The following is an 18951-nucleotide window of genomic DNA, read 5'->3' as shown; positions in this document are numbered from 1 at the left end:
CACTGCTTCAGATGGGTGGTGGATAGATTTTTTTTTTTATACATGGACTGAAAGGTTTCAAGCCTTTCTCATATTTAAAGTAAAAATATTCAGTATTTTAGAACATGTTAAAATATTCCATAGGACCTACCAGAAAGAATCAAAACAACTGAAAAGTTAAAGTCAAGAAAGGCATTTTAATTTAGAAATCCAATACTTAGGCCTCCTTTTGCACCGCTGATTGCACCGATGCTGCGTGGCATTACGGCGATCGGCCGGTTTTGGAAATATCTTTCAGCTCCTCTACGCAGTGTCTCTTTCATCTTATTCCTGAAAACAACTTACAGATTGATTGACGAATGGAAATGTGAGCAGGTGGAAAATCCCTTTGGAAAAGAAAACCAGCATCTTTTGTGAAGCTTGTTATCTCAGCATGACCTGATCTAAAGCCTCTTGGAGGAAGTAAAACAATGGACAAACAGTAACGGATCACATTTTGCATGAAGTCATCACAGATTGACGCCACTTAACACTGAAGTTGAAGCAGCTTGTGTTCAAATATTCTCCAGCCTTTCTTCACAGTCTTGGACGCTGATGAAAAGAGGACTTTGGAGCGCTGAGCAGCGGCCCAGTTCTTCTTCTTATACATTTAGGGGACGCGTCTGTGCAGGCTGGCTCCAGATCAGGGGTGTCCAAACTTTTTTTAATGAGCACCAGACTCAGAAAAATGCACAAACTGCAGGACCACTCATCAGAGGTGAAGTATATCACTGAGGTTGTCAGAACATTGGTTTAGTTCTGCCATTTGAGGACATCCAGCAGCAGTATGTCTGTGATTGACCTCTTTTGGTTGAGAAACTAACTTATTCAAGCTCCGCCTGGTGTTGAGACATAAAAGTACACTTGTTTCCTGAGTGGCCCATATTCCCTTATATTTTCAGAACATATGGAAAATGAGCCACAGGTAGTTTGGATACAGCTGCTCTTGATGCTCCGTCTTCGGTTTCAGCCCTCTTCTCTTGGAAACTCCCTGACTTGTCTATCTGAATTTCTTGACGGTCTTTCCAAGCCTGTGGTCTTCACACTTTTTTCAAGCCGCAGTTTGACCTCATGACCTCATGAATATGTTTTGATTCAACACTCCTTGAATGCCTAACATTTTTTAAGAAATGATCTCCCGTGGCTTACCTTTTTTTTGGAAGTTGTCAGTCAAGAACCTGCGGTCAGGAAACGTATAACCCACACTCAAAACACTTTCTCATGTGTTATGACTGTCTTTAGCCCAACATAATCTTCAATTAACCTCAATATAAGAAAATATATAGAATTGACAAAAAAAAAAGGCATATTCAGAGATGGCTTTCTACTTGAATAGCTTCTGTGCTTCAGTGCACATCATTAGGAGTGTCTACTGAAGCGCCTCAGTCTCACCTTCCAGCAGCAGACTTAACCTGGCTGAGAGACTCATGTCATTTACTGAAGAGAAATTTGTTGACTTTTTTCCTTCTTTAGATGGACACACTCATATATCTGCCAGTGCAAATAATCACATTCACAGTTCAGGGCAGTCGATTGCAGATTGATAAACTGTCAACTTTTGAGAGACCTGACTGTGCTAAAATCGTTGTTTTCATGCACAGACATGTCACTGACTTATCAATGATGCTCATGACTGTTCCAGCAATCAAATTATTTGTCTTTACAATCACAAACCATTGGTATTTTTTTCTAATTAAATGATGAATATACCTACTTATTGGAATACCAGTATTTCACATCTTTGGATTGATCTATTTTCATGTCTTTGCTGTTATATTCATTTATATTATATGGAATTCTTGTCATGATTGTTTTTTCATCATGGCCTTTAAAAGATAATTTTTATATCAGGAAGCTACACTTAAAAATAATAACATATATTTGGTTATCTGTGCTAAAATATCACATAAGTCAGGCCAGCTGACTTCTCATAAAGGACCTCAATTACTAACTTATCCCATTTTAATCATAAGTGTTATACTAAAAAATGAAAATAAAACCGTCTTCAGACTGGCCCAGTTCTAATTTCCATACATTACTGAGTCTGTGGCTTCAGGATTTCACAGTTGAGTTGAAGACGAGGTTCAGAATGTGAAAGGTGCTTTTTAAAGGTTAATGAAAATATTCTGGATGCTAATATAGAAAGGTTACAACTTATGCAAATAAGCATAAAGGTCAGACTCTTGTTGTGCTCTTTATAATGTACATTACAAGTGAGACATTAACAGTGTGTTTGGATCCCTTTTGTGTTTATTTCTTCCAGAAGCATGATGCCCAGTTCACGGGAATCCAGCTGGTCGGCATGCTGCGCGGCATCGCCTCGGGGATGAAGTACCTCTCCGACATGGGCTACGTTCACCGAGACCTGGCCGCGAGAAACATCCTGGTCAACAGCAATCTGGTGTGCAAAGTGTCAGACTTTGGTTTGTCCCGAGTCCTGGAGGACGACCCGGAGGCTGCTTACACCACCAGGGTGAGCTGCAACACAAACACAAATTAAGCACCTAAATGACAACATGAATGAATATTCTGAAGCTGCAGCGGAGTATTACTTTCTGTCTGCAAACAAAATATTACTGGTGTAATCTCATGAACAGTACATGCTTAATGCACAGTTTATGTTGCATCGTTAAATGGTAAACAGGCCAGAGTTTTTGGGTTTTCCTGGAAATGGCTCCATGTTTTAACATATCTTAAAGGTCTGCTGAGGATATGTCTTGTAACACCTTCAGTACTCAGGCAAGGGGGGGGGGAAATGAAAGCTTCCATTGGTATTTCAGATTTAAAGAGACAAGTTGGACATTAACTGACTTGTGAAAAGAAATCATTTTATTTGTACAATTCATGTCAAAATGAGTTAAAACCAAGAGAAATATCAATTCTGCTCTCAGCGGTTAATGCATGCATGTGTGTGTGTGTGCATGTGTGTGTCTGTGGTCGTTTTCAACACAGGATGGTCTCACTGAAGCGTGCTCACCCTTTAAACAGAGTATAATTTGCTGGCTGAGAATCGCCTGTCAAATAAACAGTGAGCGGGCCTTTTGCCTCTCTCCCAGAAAACAGGATCTAAAATAATACAAGAGAATAATAAACTCTGTCATGTTACAGTAACTGACTTAACTGCACAAAAAAAAAAACTTAACAAGAATCCTAGTTTTTGCTTTTGAGGAGAAACCCGAATGGAAGTTGTGTGTCGCTGTGTGTGAAGCAGGTTTTATTGTTCGATCCCCTGGTGGAACAGGTGGGCACAGTGTGAGCGTATAGAGGCAGCGAGTGTGTTTTTATGTCTGTGGTTTTATTGTGTTCCTGAGTACACTCCTGTTCATTTGTGCAGTCATTTGTCTGTTTGTGTTTTACTGTTTCTTATGCTCCCCCTGTGTTCCCGTAGGCATCAGGCAGTAAAGAATGAGGTTTTTAAAGGGCACTGTTGTGTGAATACGCGGCACCGGGCTGAGCGGCTTGGCCAGTGTTTCTGTTAGCTTTGGCCGCCGTCGGTCCTCCTTCCTCAGCCCCGTTTTGCTCATTTGTCTGGCTGCTCGGCCAGAATGACAAATGCAACTACAAGCTACGGTGAAAAGTTATGCAGGAAACTTCAGATTAGCATTTGATTAATGTTTTTTTTCTTTCCGTCTTTACTGTAAGATTGAGCCTGATAAAGTTTGATTAAAGATTTTTTTTTTTCCCTTTTGCTTTGAGTCATTTATTATCGGCTTACATATACTGACTGCCAGTCTGGGAAAGCAAATAAATCCAAGTCAATCAAAGGAAATTGAGAAATTGCTTCCTTGTGTCTTACCTGTTTTTTAAAGTCAGTGAAGCCGACTTAAATTTTTTAAAGCAGGAACTTCACAGCGTGCTGGAAATATTGATAAATGTAGTTCATAACATGTTTGGGTTTTGAAGCTGGGATTCCCATTCCTCAGTCCAAACCACAGAGGCCTCTGGGATTTAAGGGTTTTTAGAACAGCTTATAAGATTTTCTTGAAAGGGACAAAAAGCCTGTCCATGAAATCTGGATTGCTTTGATATATACTTTTGCTGGATCATTTGTAGAATATCAATGGGTTTCATCAGTAAAAGTAAGTGGCGTGCTGAGGTAGCGAGCCTGTCGCACTCGGAAACTACCGATTTCATACCGAAAAGTAACTTGCAAGATGGAGTAATCCTTCTCTCTCTCTGTGTCTCAGGGAGGTAAAATCCCCATTCGGTGGACGGCTCCAGAGGCCATCGCCTACAGGAAGTTCACCTCAGCCAGCGACGCTTGGAGTTACGGCATCGTGCTGTGGGAGGTCATGTCCTACGGGGAACGGCCCTACTGGGAGATGTCCAATCAGGATGTGAGTCCAGCTGATTCTGACGTGGTGATTTCTTCAAGAATGGACATTTTTAAGGCCTTCTAATTATTTATAGACTTAAATTCATGTTTGGAATAGATGAGATTTGTGTTGAGGAGGAAGTGTAATTACTCAGGTGCTCAGAACCACTCATCCATTCAGTTGATTAAGATCAAAGACACATTAGGTGTAATTATGTGATATTATATTTACAGAAGCAAACCTTTTCCAATTAAAAATAATAACTGTGAAGACTAATTGGCTGATCTTGATTCTGAGTGAACCTCTCTGAAATCCCGTGTCTCTTTCTGCAGGTAATAAAAGCTGTGGACGAGGGCTACCGCCTGCCGCCGCCCATGGACTGTCCTGCCACGCTCTACCAGCTGATGCTGGACTGCTGGCAGAAAGAGAGGAACAACCGGCCCAAGTTTGAACAGATAGTCAGCATCCTGGATAAACTCATACGCAACCCCGGCAGCCTCAAAATTACGGCGAACACCACTTCCAGGTACCGGAGAGATGCTCAGTCTTTCATTTCAACATCAGTTTGTTATATTGTTTAGAGAAAGAAAAAGGTAAAACAAGGATCTTATAAGCTAATTTAAATTGTCTTTTTAAAGACGTTTTTTCAAGTAGTGGTTGAGTGCACGTGAGCGACTCCTGTATCCAGTAATCTGAAAGGAAATGTTCATTTCAAAGTGAATTTTTTCAGAGTAACAGAGATACAGATCTTTCCAGTAGCTGCATTGGTTCCACATGCCTTCTATATGCAGCCAGCTATGGCTTTGCTCCACAGTGAAATGCATTCACATAGTTTTTTCTTTAGTGTTCATCTCAACTAATTACATGAACAATAAACCAGTTGTTTTCAAACTGGTGGAAGGAATACATTTATTTTTCCACTCACATTGCTCGTTCATTTCAAGGCCACTTCAGCTTTTGTTTGATTGTCAGATTTGATTGTTTCCTCTGTTCGCATGTAGTCCCTTACGAATGGATGAATATATGCACTTAGTAGTTTTAATATTTCTTGGCATGTTGAGCCCAAGCTTTCTTACATTTCCTGTCCCTGCTCTCCCTGACTTTCTCTTGTTCTCGGGTTACTTTTTGACCTTCTTTTGACTCCCCTTCATGCTTGTTTCCCTCGTTGGGACCACCACTCATTTCCCAGGGGGCTGCAGGGATACAGGGCAGCCTATGTACAGTTGTCAGTTCGGGGTAGGGAGAGATCCAGGCGTTGGGTCTGCAGCAGACGGCCGCGGTATTATGGAGACGTCAAAGCTCATAACATTGACTAATGATTTCTTAAGAAACTGAAAATAGGTCCCTTGGAGTTTGCATGTAATTTTCCTGATTGGCTTTTAACACTGGGTGAGCGCAGGCTGGCCGACAGAGGCTGGTGTGGTGATTTATGAGAACTCTGAGTGCGTGTGTGTGCGTGTGTGTGTGTGTGTGTGTGTGTGTGTGTCGTGGCGGCGGCGGCAGTTGCACAGCGGGAGCAGCTGCACTCAGCTCTACACACCTCGTTTGTCTCAAGGCTGTCCTGGCTCACTAATGCAGCACCAACCCCCCCCCCCCCCCCCCCCCCCCCCCACAGCCTCAGCCTCCACCTCTACAAAGCCCAGACCAAAGCCCAGGACCAGGGTAGAGCATCTGGAGGCTTCGGGGGTGGGACCTGGTCAGAGTTTACCCTCCCTGCACGGGGATGAAGAAAGACTGTGGTCAGTGGGCCAAGGTTGGCTGTCAGAGACTAATTACGGGCCAACAGGAGTCTCGTCAGGCCCGGAGGCCACTGTCTGTCTGATTCTCTTGTATATACAGTGCAAGATTGCAGGGTGTTCAAAATGTGTTCACAAGAAAAGAAAACCTATTTCCTTAAATTGCACAACCAAAGAATGATTTTTTTTTTTTCATACATGTACAGATTTAGTTGATTTTGGGGAAAAAGAAAGATTTTTTTAAGCCACCAAATGAAGACTAACAAACTTCAAAAACATTGAAATAATAAGGTGCTTGATTGATTCATTTTCTTTATACTTCAATAGCTCAAATTAAATGCACAGCAGGAATATTCCCAGTTCAAGTCCAGTCGGGAGCCCGTCTGTGTTTGCATGTTCTCCCTGTTCTTGCATGGGTTTACTCTGGTTTCATCTGAAGTTAAGTGGTGAATCTGATTTTGCAGTACACCTTTACCCTTCTCCCTCAGATCAATTCCAGCACCCAAAAACTAAAATTGATAAGGAAACATAGAAGATTCAAAGAAACAGATGAATGGAAGTTATGATTGAGCCAGAAATAAAGTTTGATTCATAATGGCCAAAATGGCCTGCCTTGCAGGGAAATTTAAAGGGTTAACATAAGCGATAGGAATTATAAAGAATTGACAGAAACTAAAGATATTGGGAAAAACACAACACTTATATTCTACTTAGAATGTCATGATTTCCCTTGTGATATTGTAAGCATAACATTTGCAAACAAAAAAAAGGAAAAGTGTTTTTTTTATACTTTTTTTTTCAAAAAATCTTGTAGAAATAGGCAATTCCTGTCTGAAATCGAATCAAAAAGCAGTTTAGCTTTCCTCAAACCGCCCAAGAAGCGATGATTAAAACGACATCATATCTATCTTATCCAACAGAGGTGGAATTGAAAGGGCAAATATTGGCCCCATATATCACGCTCCCCTCCTCCGAGGGGCACCTGGGGAATTGTCCCAGTAACACAGCGAGAGGTAATTTCTTCCCGCTCCGTCCTGCCCCCGTACGCTTCCTCTCCTCTTCCACCTCTTCCCCCCGTGAGCTCTAAAAACCGGAGCCCGCTCTGCCGCGGCTGCTCGGAGTTCACAATAATGAAAGAAACAGTGAAAGAGTGAGAGCGGATTGACTGAGAAAGGCAGACTTTTTATTCTTTTTCTGTGTATCTATTCTCTGTTTTCTGCTCAAGCGGGTGTTTTCTGCATTGCTGCGTGACGTTAAGTCCACAAGGAGTTTTGAAAGCCCCCCTCAGCCGCCAGACAGATGCTTTTTTTTTTTTAGTGCGTTTTTTTTTTCCCCCTCCACTCTTCATCTTTCTGTTTCCTCTCCAATCATCTTGTCTCTTGAGTTGTCATGAGATGTTGCTGAAAATGTAAGAACAAAAGAAACAGAGACAATGATAAGGGAGGCGAAACAAGGTCATTTGCAGTTTACCTCTCAGCGGAGACAGCAGAGGTGGGAAAGAAGGAGAGCAGATCAGAGAAGGGAAAGTAGAGTATACGGCGCAGAAACGTGAGGAAAGATCAACAATCCTGCAAAAAAGATGAGATCCCTTATCTTCACCGAAAGTTGGCGTGTGAGATATTTTTAGATATATTTCGTTATTTTTTCCGACATGTTCGCAGCTCTGAAAAGTAATAAGAAACATCTCAATTCACGTGTGACAGTTTTGAAAACGTAACAAGTGTTTAAACCTGCATCATCATCATCTGAGGAAGATTGTCACACTTCCCCCTTTTCCTCGCCGAGCTCTCAGTTCCCTTCTTCTTTGAGAAACCAGGCTTTCCAGGGGGTCCTGGGGGGACCTCGGCATTTTGACAAGCCTCTGATCTGGCAGGAAAAGACTCAATCATTGTAACAACACCCACTCCACCACCTCTGGAGCATCTTCTTCCCCTTCTTCCTCCTCCTCCTTTTCTTCCTGCTCTCTGTTTGAGACGTCGCCTTACTTTTTCTTCTCTCAACCCACCACTGACATTGTGGCTTAATAGCAGCTTGCTGATCTTCCGTTGTAGCACTCCTTTGATTTTTTTATTTTTTTTTTATTTTAATCATTGAGCGACACAGAATATTTCTACTATTGCTGGATAATTATGTTCACTTGGTTTTCACCTTGTGGAGGAAAGGGAAAAACAGCAGCAAAAACTGTATTATTGTGAATTAAAGAAGTCTATTTTTACTATTCATCACATAAATAAATATAGAGTTAAATTTTTAGCATGTTCTAATGTTTGTGATATATTAAATACTGTCAGACCTGACTGATCTGATCCTGTTAAAAACACTCTGATGGATCTCATCATGCTGAGGACATTACATTCAATAAATCATAATTTGTAGTGTTTGATTACAAAATTCCGTTCATCCTTACTCACAAAATGAACCATGAGATGAAGACTGATAGCAAACAAACACAATCTGTACAGTTAAATGCAGATAGAGCTTCTCTTCTTCTTTGACTCGATGTAGCAGGAGTGACCAAATCCTGTCGTCCTGCCAAAGCACCGGCAGCGATCACCAGAGACTCATATTCACATCTACGTTTGGTTCTGTTTTATCTAACTATGATGTACATTTTCTATTGCCTCTTCATTTATAAGGGTTGGCATATTTTCGAGGATTTGTTGTATGATTAAAGGAACTAAAATATGCAGAAATTGGATATATCCTCCAGCAACTCTCTCTTTTTTTCTTTTTTTAAATTAAACCAAAAACAATAGCATCTCTATTGTTTGAGTACACTATAATTTATATAAATGCACACTTTTCTCTCCATTTATTTGAGTTTTCTAGTCCATACATATTTTTTTGAAAATCAGCTGGTCTGTGGCTAATTTTATTTCCTTTTCAGCTACCTTTTCCCTGAGCAATATTTCCCAAATTTACACACTGCAGTTCAGAGTCATTCCAAACCTTCCTGCCAATCTCAGTCAGGCAGCTGGCGGTGGGCTTCCTGGTATTATAATGAGTTTATTTACTTGGCTATGGATAGTATTCCCCAAGGGGAAACCACCTTTTTCTGTGCTGTCTTTGGTTGGTCGGTTTTCCTGGTTTTTCCTGTTGTGCTTGTTTTACACAGGTGCTTTTGTCTAAACCGCCAGACAGGTGTTGGAGATATAGGAACTAAAAAGTGTGTTTGAAACCCCCTCTTCCTGAACACTGGGAGTAAACATATAAGTACAGATCTTTAACTGATCATTGATTCTCGGGTCCCCGTTTGACCTAATGAGGTTTGGCCTGGTTTCCTGTTCCTCGCTTTGGTTTGTGTGATCCGGTTTCACAACAACCGCATTTGTGCAAACAAGCACTGGTCATAGCGTCTGAGATGAGACTTTGATGAAGAACATACTGCAGCTCCCTCTCAATCATCCTCGGCTTCCCTTCCTCTCCTGGTGCAAATATTCCTCTCATGCTTGCTGTAAGTCGTCCTTCTCCAGCCCCCCTTTGGCAAACATCAATCAGAGTTCGTCAGAGCGGTGCGTGCAGCCTTTCCTTCACCGTCTACTGTTGACTGAGCATTATAGAGCCCAACGCACTGCATTTAATTTGATTTGATCCAATTGAAACCATCAACTCTAATCAAATCTCATGTTGCATTCTGCCACATGGCGCATGTGTTTCAGGAAACGATAACGAAATTAGACAGAAACTGATGCCGCTTTTGTTACTAATCTTGTTTCTGAATATGATAAATGCAGTATGGAAATATTTAGTGTAATGCTTTCATGCGGCTTTATTGGAAACCCAAAGAGATTGTGTGCGTTTCTGAGGAAATGTGTGTATTTTAACTCATGCTGTCTGGGCCTCAATCTGTTTACACTCCTGCATTGATGCAGTTTGTTTTTGTTTTTGGTTTTTTTGGTTAGAGGAAGGCAAATGCATGACTTTACAGTGAGTTAACAGGAAATGAAGTAAAGTCATTCAGTGTTAACGAGACGGAAAATAAACATGTCATGCTATGTTATTTGTCTTTGTAAGATCTAAAACAACAACAACAACAAAGCGGGAGCTCACTTATGGGGTCTGTGACACATTGTGAACTGCTATTGGGCAAAAACTTGGACCCCACTCCAAATTAGATGTATCATACCATTAATTTGTGGTTTTCAGCCTGGAGCTATTGTATACAATGAAGAAAGAGCTTGAAAGTACTGCTGTACTACATTGCATTGTTTATCCGGTCTTACTTGATCGCGCATCTTCCGTTGACCTTTCTATATTTTCATATACTCAAGGTCGGCATTTCTAAAGAATAGAACAGTGGAGTATCAAATCTGTGAAGATACCATGAAAATGATTTTCCATAAGCATCTGGCATAATCAGGGAACTGACAATAATTAGAAGAAGAAATTGTTGTTGTTTTTTTTCACACAACTTGTAAGAGCTCCTCCGTGCAGTGACAGGATCACCAGCAATGAGCAATTAACGGCATCAGCTGCTTATTTGTAAAAAGGGGAATAATGGCTGAGAAAGAGCTGGTGTGACAACAGAGACTTTCCCATCTGCTTCTGAGAGTGAAAAGCCCTCCAGCCACACACGACATGGTCTTGGCTGCGCAACACACTGAGGCATAGCAATGGGTTTGCTGCACAGCTTATTATATATGATCAAGCTTCTGCTGCTGCTGCAGACAATGCTGCTCGGATGTTGTGCTGTAGAGTCCACTTGTAGGATGGGAATCTATTTTTTTATATGAGAATGTGGTTTAATCACTTTCTACGCACAGTTTTCTGTGCTCCTAGTGTTTGCTTGAAGGGACCAGATCAGAGCCTGAACTCACATCTGCATGCCTTTGATAGTCATTCAGCTGTAGCAATATGCTGCTTCCACCGATGATTAAAAAAAGAAAAGAAAAGCTGCACAACAAACAGTAGCTGCAGTCATGAATATAGATCACCAGCTGAGGATGTGGAGGGTACTCCTGCATGCTAGTTTCTTTTGCTAACCACTCATTTGTCGCCTCTTCTCCCAGGCCTGCTAATTTGTTGCTGGACAGGAGCAGCTCGGAGGTGCCCTCCATGGGGACAATGGGTGACTGGATGGATGGAATGAGGACTTTGCCCTGCAAAGAGGCCTTCTCCGGGGTCAGCTACAGCTCCTGCGACACCTTGGCCAAGACTTCCACTGAGTAAGACAACAGCACACCCACACACACATCAGGCTTCTCTGTCTATTCATGAAAGTAGCTCTTCCAGGGCCCCAGCACCAGAGACAGGGCCTGGGGATTTTGAAGAGGCTCTGGGTGAGGAACAGACACACATAATCTTGTTCTCAGTAAGTAAAGAAAGCTATAGATGCATTACTAAAGGTGTCCAGATGAGACTCGCAGTAACTCATAATGACGGGTCTTTAGCCACGCTCTTTAATGTTGCAAGTATGACCAGATGGGAAGGTGAGCGCAATAAAGAAAAGAAAAGGGAAAGCAACAGTGTGCGTTGGAGAGAGAGAGAGAGAGAGAGAGAGAGATGTGAGTGCCATGCGGTAAAGGGAATAGGCGAGACGCTGCTGAGGGAGAGAATGAAAGGGGAGATTTGACAAGATAAAAGAGGAGAGGCCGGGCTTTGAAAGAGGAAATGAAGGCATAGCTGTCAAATAGGTGTTCAGAGATATAAAACACTCTATGCTTTGAGGTGTTCAAATGCAAAACAAAGGCCAAGTGAAGATTGCCTCGAATTGATTTGAAAGACAAATATCAGTCACAAGTCAGGCATGTTGAGCAGACTGACCAGAAACAAGGACTTTAAGACGCTTCAGGTTCATTCAGTCCTCAGTTCTGAGTGTGAGGAACAAAACCTGAAGTTGATAGAAAACAGGTGTAACATCAGAAACAGTGTCAGCAGCACAGTCACTGCAATATGTTTTTATCATCGATTCACTGATTCTTCTTCCAAAAGCTGACGCAGGGGGAACAGTTGGATTACTGATGATCAGGAAACTAAATGGCTTCAAGTGAAGGTGTTTAACTTAGAAACTACTGTTCTTTTAAATCTCAATTATTTATTTCAAAATGTTTTACTGATGTACAGAATTAGATTTTTGTGGTATAATTTCCATTTCTGTGTTCAAATATTCCAGTAAATGGTTGTGCCACAGGATGAAATTTAGCTGTGTGAGTATTGTAGATAGAGAGAGATTAGGCCGGAGGTCTGACTCTGCTGAATGGGCACTAAAACTGTCTAAAGCTTCTCGAATAATTTCTAGCCAGTCATGAACTGTCAGATTGAAAGCAATTTTTAATTCCAAGCGCAGTGATAATTGTCTGGGAGGTTACACCAGTGAACAGACCTCCCTCAAACTCAGCCGTTTGGGAAATGAAGCTTCATCTTCTTGTTTTTGTAGCCTTTTTTTCAGTCTGCCGCTCTCTCTTCCTGGCCCCTGCTTTCCCCCTCGCCCTGTTGGTCCGCCGCTGCTTTAATTGATGTGGAATGTGACAGAGTAAATAATTGGACATTTCTAATCATTGTGATCAAAGCAGCCCTTCACGGCGGCGGCGGTGGCGGCGGTGGGGGCTGCCGGGGGCGTGGTGGTCGCAGCGACAAGCGGCCGTAACTCAATTACTCCACAAACCGGGCAGTCATTAACGGTGCGAGACTTAATACGCTGGAGTGGAGTGTTGTGTCATGTACATCCGTTTAACTAATGCGGAGTTGTTGGGCTGGCAGCGCGAGCCGGTCAGCGAGCCGCGCTTTGAAGAAAAGAGGAGCTCACATCTTCGCTGAGGGGACTTTCCCACGTCGGCAGCTCTAAATTACCCCGACTTGTGCAGTTGTGTCTGAACAGAGCTCTCAATTATAGCTGTGATTTGTTCGGCATCGAGGATGTTTTTTCATGAAGTTTCTGTCTCATCTAATTGTTTCTATTCACAGTAGATATGCTGTCATGCTGCTTAAGCCATGAAAAGTTCTCTTCATCATGTTAATAAAACAGCCTACTTGCGGACTTGGTGGAATTCCAACAGGCAGAAATTTTGTGCTGCACTGAGGGGGGAAAAAAAAAAAAATGTAAAAAAATAACATCGCTGTACAATGCCTTGTCTGTGGCGGTATGCTAAATTGGATCACGGCTGCATTAATCCACTGAAGGCTCCATCTAAAGCGCCCGAGCTCAGCTACAAGACTCGCCGCCTCGGCTCGGACAATGCATTGCTCAATATGGATTGCTCTATTGATTTGTTCAGTCTTAATCTAGTCCTTGATATTCAGCACAAGGCTCGGCGATGCTCTGACCTCCGAGGAACAGTTATCATACTTGGCTGCAGTGTGCTGACTCACCTTCTGGAGTAATTGATTAATCCTTTTTGGAGGATGGGATGGGCTGGCTGGAGAAATACTGCATCTTTCAGACTATTTTCTTCTCCCGAACAGAGTCCATCCAGAGTTCATTTCGGGTATGTGCAAGAAAGTGTGATACCCTTGACCTCCCCTGCGGAAGAAAGGAAAGTCATCTAATAGTTGAATTCACAGTGAGATACATATCAGGAATGTATGATAGGACATTGGATTTTTAGTCCTGTAAGGATGCTGTTAATCGGTGCATCAATTTGTGTTGTTTGGTGGAAATTGCCCGTCCTAAACTGCAGATAAATACGCCAAAAACATCTTCTGGGTCCGACCCAAACAGCTCTGAGCTTCGGAGCTCTGTGACGACGCTGACAACTCCCAAAAAGAGGATCAATAGCTTTACAATGGAAACTGCACAGATGTCATTTTAAAGTTGAGTGAATGCAGAAGTCGAGATCTACTAGCGGTAAGAGAAAGGAGAGCTAAAGAGAGGAGCTAAATAACTTTAGTCATGGTGAATCTTGAGTCTGGAGGACAGCTGCAGAGGAGAAGAGAAAAGACCAGAGAAGAAAGAAGATAAATGGATAAATAAAGTTATACAGAGGACAGCAAGAGCGAGAGAGGCAGCGTGGTGCCATGGGAAATAGAACGTTGGCTAAAATTCTCTCTGATGAGCAGGCGGTGATAATAATCCTGTAATCTGTTTAAAGAACAGTGATCAGTGAAATGTGTCTTTCGCGGTTTTGAAACTTGCAAGATTCTGAAACTTTTCCCCAAAACACAATAACAGGCTCAGAATTCTTTTACTACTAGTTGGGATTTTCCTTCAAAATTTTCCACTTGTCCGCTTCAGTTGTCCTCATTTTTTCAAACAATTCTTCTCAGTTCCAGTTAAAGTGTCTTCATATAAAGATTATAACCCTTTTTTTTTTTTTTTTACAGCAGTCTAGGAAATGTAACAGACAATATTCATAAACTGTGTCAAACAGAAGCAGTCACATGTCCATGTTTGCGCTGTGTTAACGCTGCGGGGCGGGGCTCTCTCCAGTAGAGTGGTGCTGACGGAGGTCCACGTCACGCCAGCCTCCTGCCCGGAGTGGGAGCCGTCCATGGGGATCACCACTCTCTAACCTCCGCTTCTCTCCACCTCCCTCAGACTGTGGATGGTGGGTTTGGGACCGAAGCCTCAGCCCCGTCTGACACCAGTAGCCTTCGTCCAGAACCACTAATGAGCTTCCACTCGTCTGCCTGCCAAAAAAAAGGGATAGTTTGTTTGGATCGGTGATAACCGTAATCTGCTATTATAAACAGTCGGGAAACATTAACGCTGCAAATCTGGCGCTCATAAAAACTCAATGTCAGGAGATGTTGACTAATACTCAGACAGAATCAATATTTATGTTACCCAAAAGAGAAATACTCCTTTACATCTTCCTGGGTTTTGTTTATCGCAAAGCGCAGTTCACATTTGCCGTGGTGAAGTGAACTATCCCTTTATACTGGCAGACATTCTGAAGCAAAGTGTGTGATTTTGGTCCCTGTTTTATTTTATAGGTGCTCAAACTGTCTCTCAATATTTGCTATTTTGGCTGCATTTGCAAACTAAATGACCTGCTTGCATTTGAAGAATAAAAATCTGATTGTGATTTTTTTTTTCTTTCCTGTAGCACTAAAACGAATGGCTGAAAATGTCTGTTGTTCTGTAGTAATGCCACACTTCTGCCTGCAGCTCTACCGCTTGTACTAATACAGATCTGTGTGTAGGAGGGAAGGACGAGGCTTAACCCGATTTCCTGTGTGCTATAATATCATCAGTGCTCTGTGTGTTGAACTACATATACAGTCTGCAGTGTTTTAGAGGTGTTGGCAGTGTGTGTTTTGAAAATGGCTTCGTAACTTCTTTATTTCAGGTTTCTGCTGCATAACGCCCCTAATAACATGCTGAAATTCCTCAGTAGTCCTCTAAAAGTGTTTTTTTTTTTTTTTACTTGAATGCATGTGGAGTAATCAGTCCTCTCTCTTTATGAGTATTAACAGTTTTGCACACATGTCCCAGTGACGCTCCCCACTCTGACAACTCTCCAGCTCTGTGCCATGTAAAAAGCAAGATTTTCTTTTTTTCGGCCACTGCAGCTCTTGCTGGCCGTTGTTTCCTCCACCGACAGGATCATAATGGGAACTGTCAGTGTGGCCTGCTGGGAAATGCAGTCCTTTGTGAATGACAACTGCACATGAAAGTGAAGGGAGCACCACTGGGAGCATGTCATTAAATGTCACATGGGTGTCACATTCACCAATTCTAATGCACACTTTGCATTTCCCCCCCATATTTTTCCTCTGTCTGATTTTTTTTTTCTCTCTTCTTCCTCTCTCCTTTACAAACCAGGGATCTGAAAAAGGTTGGAGTGACTATTGTAGGACCGCAGAAGAAGATAGTGAGCAGCCTGAAAGCTCTAGACTCCCACACTAAGAATGGCCCGGTACCTGTTTAAAAAGACAAAACCAGCAAAGTGAAAAACCACCAGAGACCCATCTGTTGGTCCACGTTGACTGTGGTTGCTAATCGCAGTCTGACACAGCGGCTGCACACCCAGACTGGAAATGGGGGGGAGGGGAGGGAAACATGATACGATTCAAATTATGTCTTTCTTTGATTGGTTGAGAGACATTCGGAGACAGAAATGGAAAAGCTCTGAGATCAGGTGGAGATCAGCCTGTCTGGCTCAGCCCTCTGCCCCTCCGTGCCCGTGTTGAGATGCCTTACAGACTAGTGGAGGGGTGCAGAGCAACGGAAAGACATGGAGGTCGGAGGAACGACGACTGTGACCGTACTGGGGAAAAGTACAGGGCGAAGACTGGACTAACGTAACGCTGGAGCTCTCCGTGATTGTGGTTTGGCCGCGCGACGCCAGACTATCAAAGCAGAGAAACGGCCGAGATGCCTTGCTGGCGCGAGGAGGAGCAACCAGATGTGGACCCCCTCCCGGAGTTACAAAACCTGAGGTGTGAGGTTTTGTTTGCAACTACCTACATTCACAGTCTCGGTCCAAGAGAGAGCTGAGCTGGTACGGACACACCGAGATGCTAACCGAGCCATTTTCCTCTTTAGCTCTAACCTATAGCATTTGCATTCTGTGGACATGTCACATTAAAGCAATAATAACGAAATCAGTCTCATTACATGGAAGCCATGAGTCAAGTCACCTGCATTACGCATTGAATGCTGCGCTTGGAAGTTACCGGGGCCATAACGCGTTTCCCACACCCAGTTTTCTTTTCAGTGACATCAATGTTTTATGTGCTTATGAGCAGATATTGTACAGTTGTCGTGCAGATTCCTCTGTGACCCATTGCCCTTTGTGCAAAATCTCAGGATGTATGCTTTGTTCTGCGGTCTCTAACGAGGGGAGACCAAGTGAACGGAGCGGAGACAGAACCTGAGAGTCCAGGCTGAGAAAGATGTGCATGGAAAGAGTGAAACTGCAAAAGAGGGCAAAAAGAACTTGAATGGGATGAAACAGTGTTAGCCCTCGCATTTAAACGTGTGGCAGAAGTGCTTGAACGTGGAGTTTTAACTTCATCTTCTCTGGTTGGAAAAACAAGTTTGCATCACCAACGTCCCACAAAAAAAAGTGTCAATATCTGTTTGAAGTGAAGGATTTTTTTTGTGTGTGTGTGTGTGTCAGATCAGTATTTTGCTGCCAGTCTGAAAACGTATTGTCCAGTTGCTTAGGTTTGAATCCATAACTTATTAACAACAACCATGTGGGATCTGTCTTCTATTTTCTGATTGGACGTTTAGTTTGAAGTTCAGTTGAATCTAATCCATAAATTGTTGAATACAAAAAGCGGAGTGCCTCTAATAGTCAGGCTGGATCACGTCGGACCCCTGAAGCAAAAAGATCCAGTTTACAAGTTTGCGTTTTGAGAAAGTTGTGTTTTTCTGTTTCTGTTTGTTCGTGTGTTTACCTTTCCTCTTGGGATTGATCAACAATTGCCTAAACTAACTAAGTGTGAAAATGCTCTGACTGAATTGCAACAGTTGCGATACATGATTGCTTTCTGCGGTAGTATCCTAACACGCCATGCGTCAAGGACGGGATTTCCTAAAGGCACCCTCGAAGGTCTTTGGAACAAGGAAGTACATTTCTTGCAGACGCCCGTCTCTTGCTTTGATGTCTCCCAGCCAGTCCCTGAGTGCAACACAGACCCAGTATTTCTCAACTGGCACTTTGGTACTTTGTGCTATCGGAGGGGCAACGATCCGCCCCGGAGGTGCTGTTGTAAAGCCTCTTCTAGCACTTATAGTACACAGTATTGGAGCACTTTTAATGGAAATGTTATTGCCTTGGCTGTAGACTAAATGTATTTAACGGACAGGGGTGAATTTGGTGCTTTTGGGAAACCCAGCCCAGTTCAGTCTGTCAGTGCTGTTTTCTGTTTCTCGGTCGACCTGTGGATGCTGCTGTTGCTGCTATGTGTTCAGATTAGCATGTACATAATGTAAACCATCATAATGATAGCAACTAGCACTACAGATATCACTACATGTACATGGCCATCCTCCCCCTTTTTTTTTGTACAAATGTTTGTATGTATAAAAAGACAAAATAAAAATTGTGCAACATTTTTGATTAAAAAAATGGAGACAAAAAACATCTGTATTATATTTTATGTTATTTTGAATTATATTTGTCAGCTTTGTTTTTTCTACCATAAAAAAAAGTCAATTATGATTACATTATTTATTTGTTAACATGACACAACAGTGCATTCTTGTTTTATTTTCCCCCCGAACTTAGAGTAAATTATGTGTCATTTCTGTCTGTGTTTTGCATTCTGACTTACTTTTTAAACCCGAGACTTCTGAGAGAGAGCAATACTGTTGAACCCCATATTCAGATCCTTAATTTTATGTCTCAAGACTGATCTGTGTGTTTGTGTGAGACTTCCTGTGTGCAAATGTAGATGGCCTTGTCTACTAATGTAAAATGATTTGTAGTGGAAACATTTATATTTTTATAATAAATATTCGCAAAAAAAAATATTTTCCAAAAAATGGATGTTAGGTGTGCCCCTGTGTTTTCTTTTTTTTCTTTGTAATGAAAAGATCATTTGCTGTAATGTATTGGCGTCACAGGCCAGCATCCTCGTTGGTCTTTGGGAGAAAACGATGTCCAGTCTTCATCCCACATGTGTCTTCTCACTCTGGTGATTTCTGCAGAGCTTCACGACGACGCAATCATCGGATTCAAGTGTGTTAAACGTGGAAAACATACAGGGCGACAGCCTTAGACTGTAGAGATTCACCATAAAGTAATTATTTTTAAGAGTTATATTTCTTAAACATTAGAGATTCTAAATTGTTCTTTGACATTGTCCTGACATTCATTTGAAATATTTCATGCTCTTCAGAAGAAATATCACCAATGATGCGACTTCTGCATGAAATATTGATGCATGTCAGAAGGTAATGATTTGTCTATTATTGCTAAACTCACAGCATCTTAACTCCAGAGTTATAAGGGATTTTCAAAATTTTATGTTTATTATAGCCACTGTTT

General features: G+C 42.1%; 1 protein-coding gene across 5 annotated transcripts in view; it reads left to right on the top strand.

Annotated features, from left to right (window-relative positions):
- Positions 1 to 18035, top strand: part of epha3 (eph receptor A3) — a 102883-nt gene extending 84848 nt beyond the window's left edge. For 4 of the 5 annotated variants that reach the window (XM_030111284.1, XM_030111283.1, XM_030111282.1 and 1 more), the window contains 5 exons: positions 2282 to 2491; positions 4206 to 4355; positions 4667 to 4860; positions 11080 to 11235; positions 15774 to 18035. In XM_030111284.1, coding sequence (XP_029967144.1) covers positions 2282 to 2491; positions 4206 to 4355; positions 4667 to 4860; positions 11080 to 11235; positions 15774 to 15879 — 816 coding nt within the window. In that variant the 3' untranslated portion in view covers positions 15880 to 18035. Of the gene's footprint in view, positions 1 to 2281; positions 2492 to 4205; positions 4356 to 4666; positions 4861 to 11079; positions 11236 to 14435; positions 14554 to 15773 lie in introns of all 5 variants that reach the window. The other variant, XM_030111285.1, reaches the window with a different exon arrangement.
- Positions 18036 to 18951: the final 916 nt, after the last annotated feature.

This window comes from Salarias fasciatus, chromosome 16, assembly GCF_902148845.1.
Source record: "Salarias fasciatus chromosome 16, fSalaFa1.1, whole genome shotgun sequence".
Lineage (NCBI taxonomy): Eukaryota > Metazoa > Chordata > Actinopteri > Blenniiformes > Blenniidae > Salarias > Salarias fasciatus.
The sequence above is the reverse complement of the archived record's forward strand: the minus strand, read 5'-3'. Positions and strand labels throughout refer to the sequence as shown.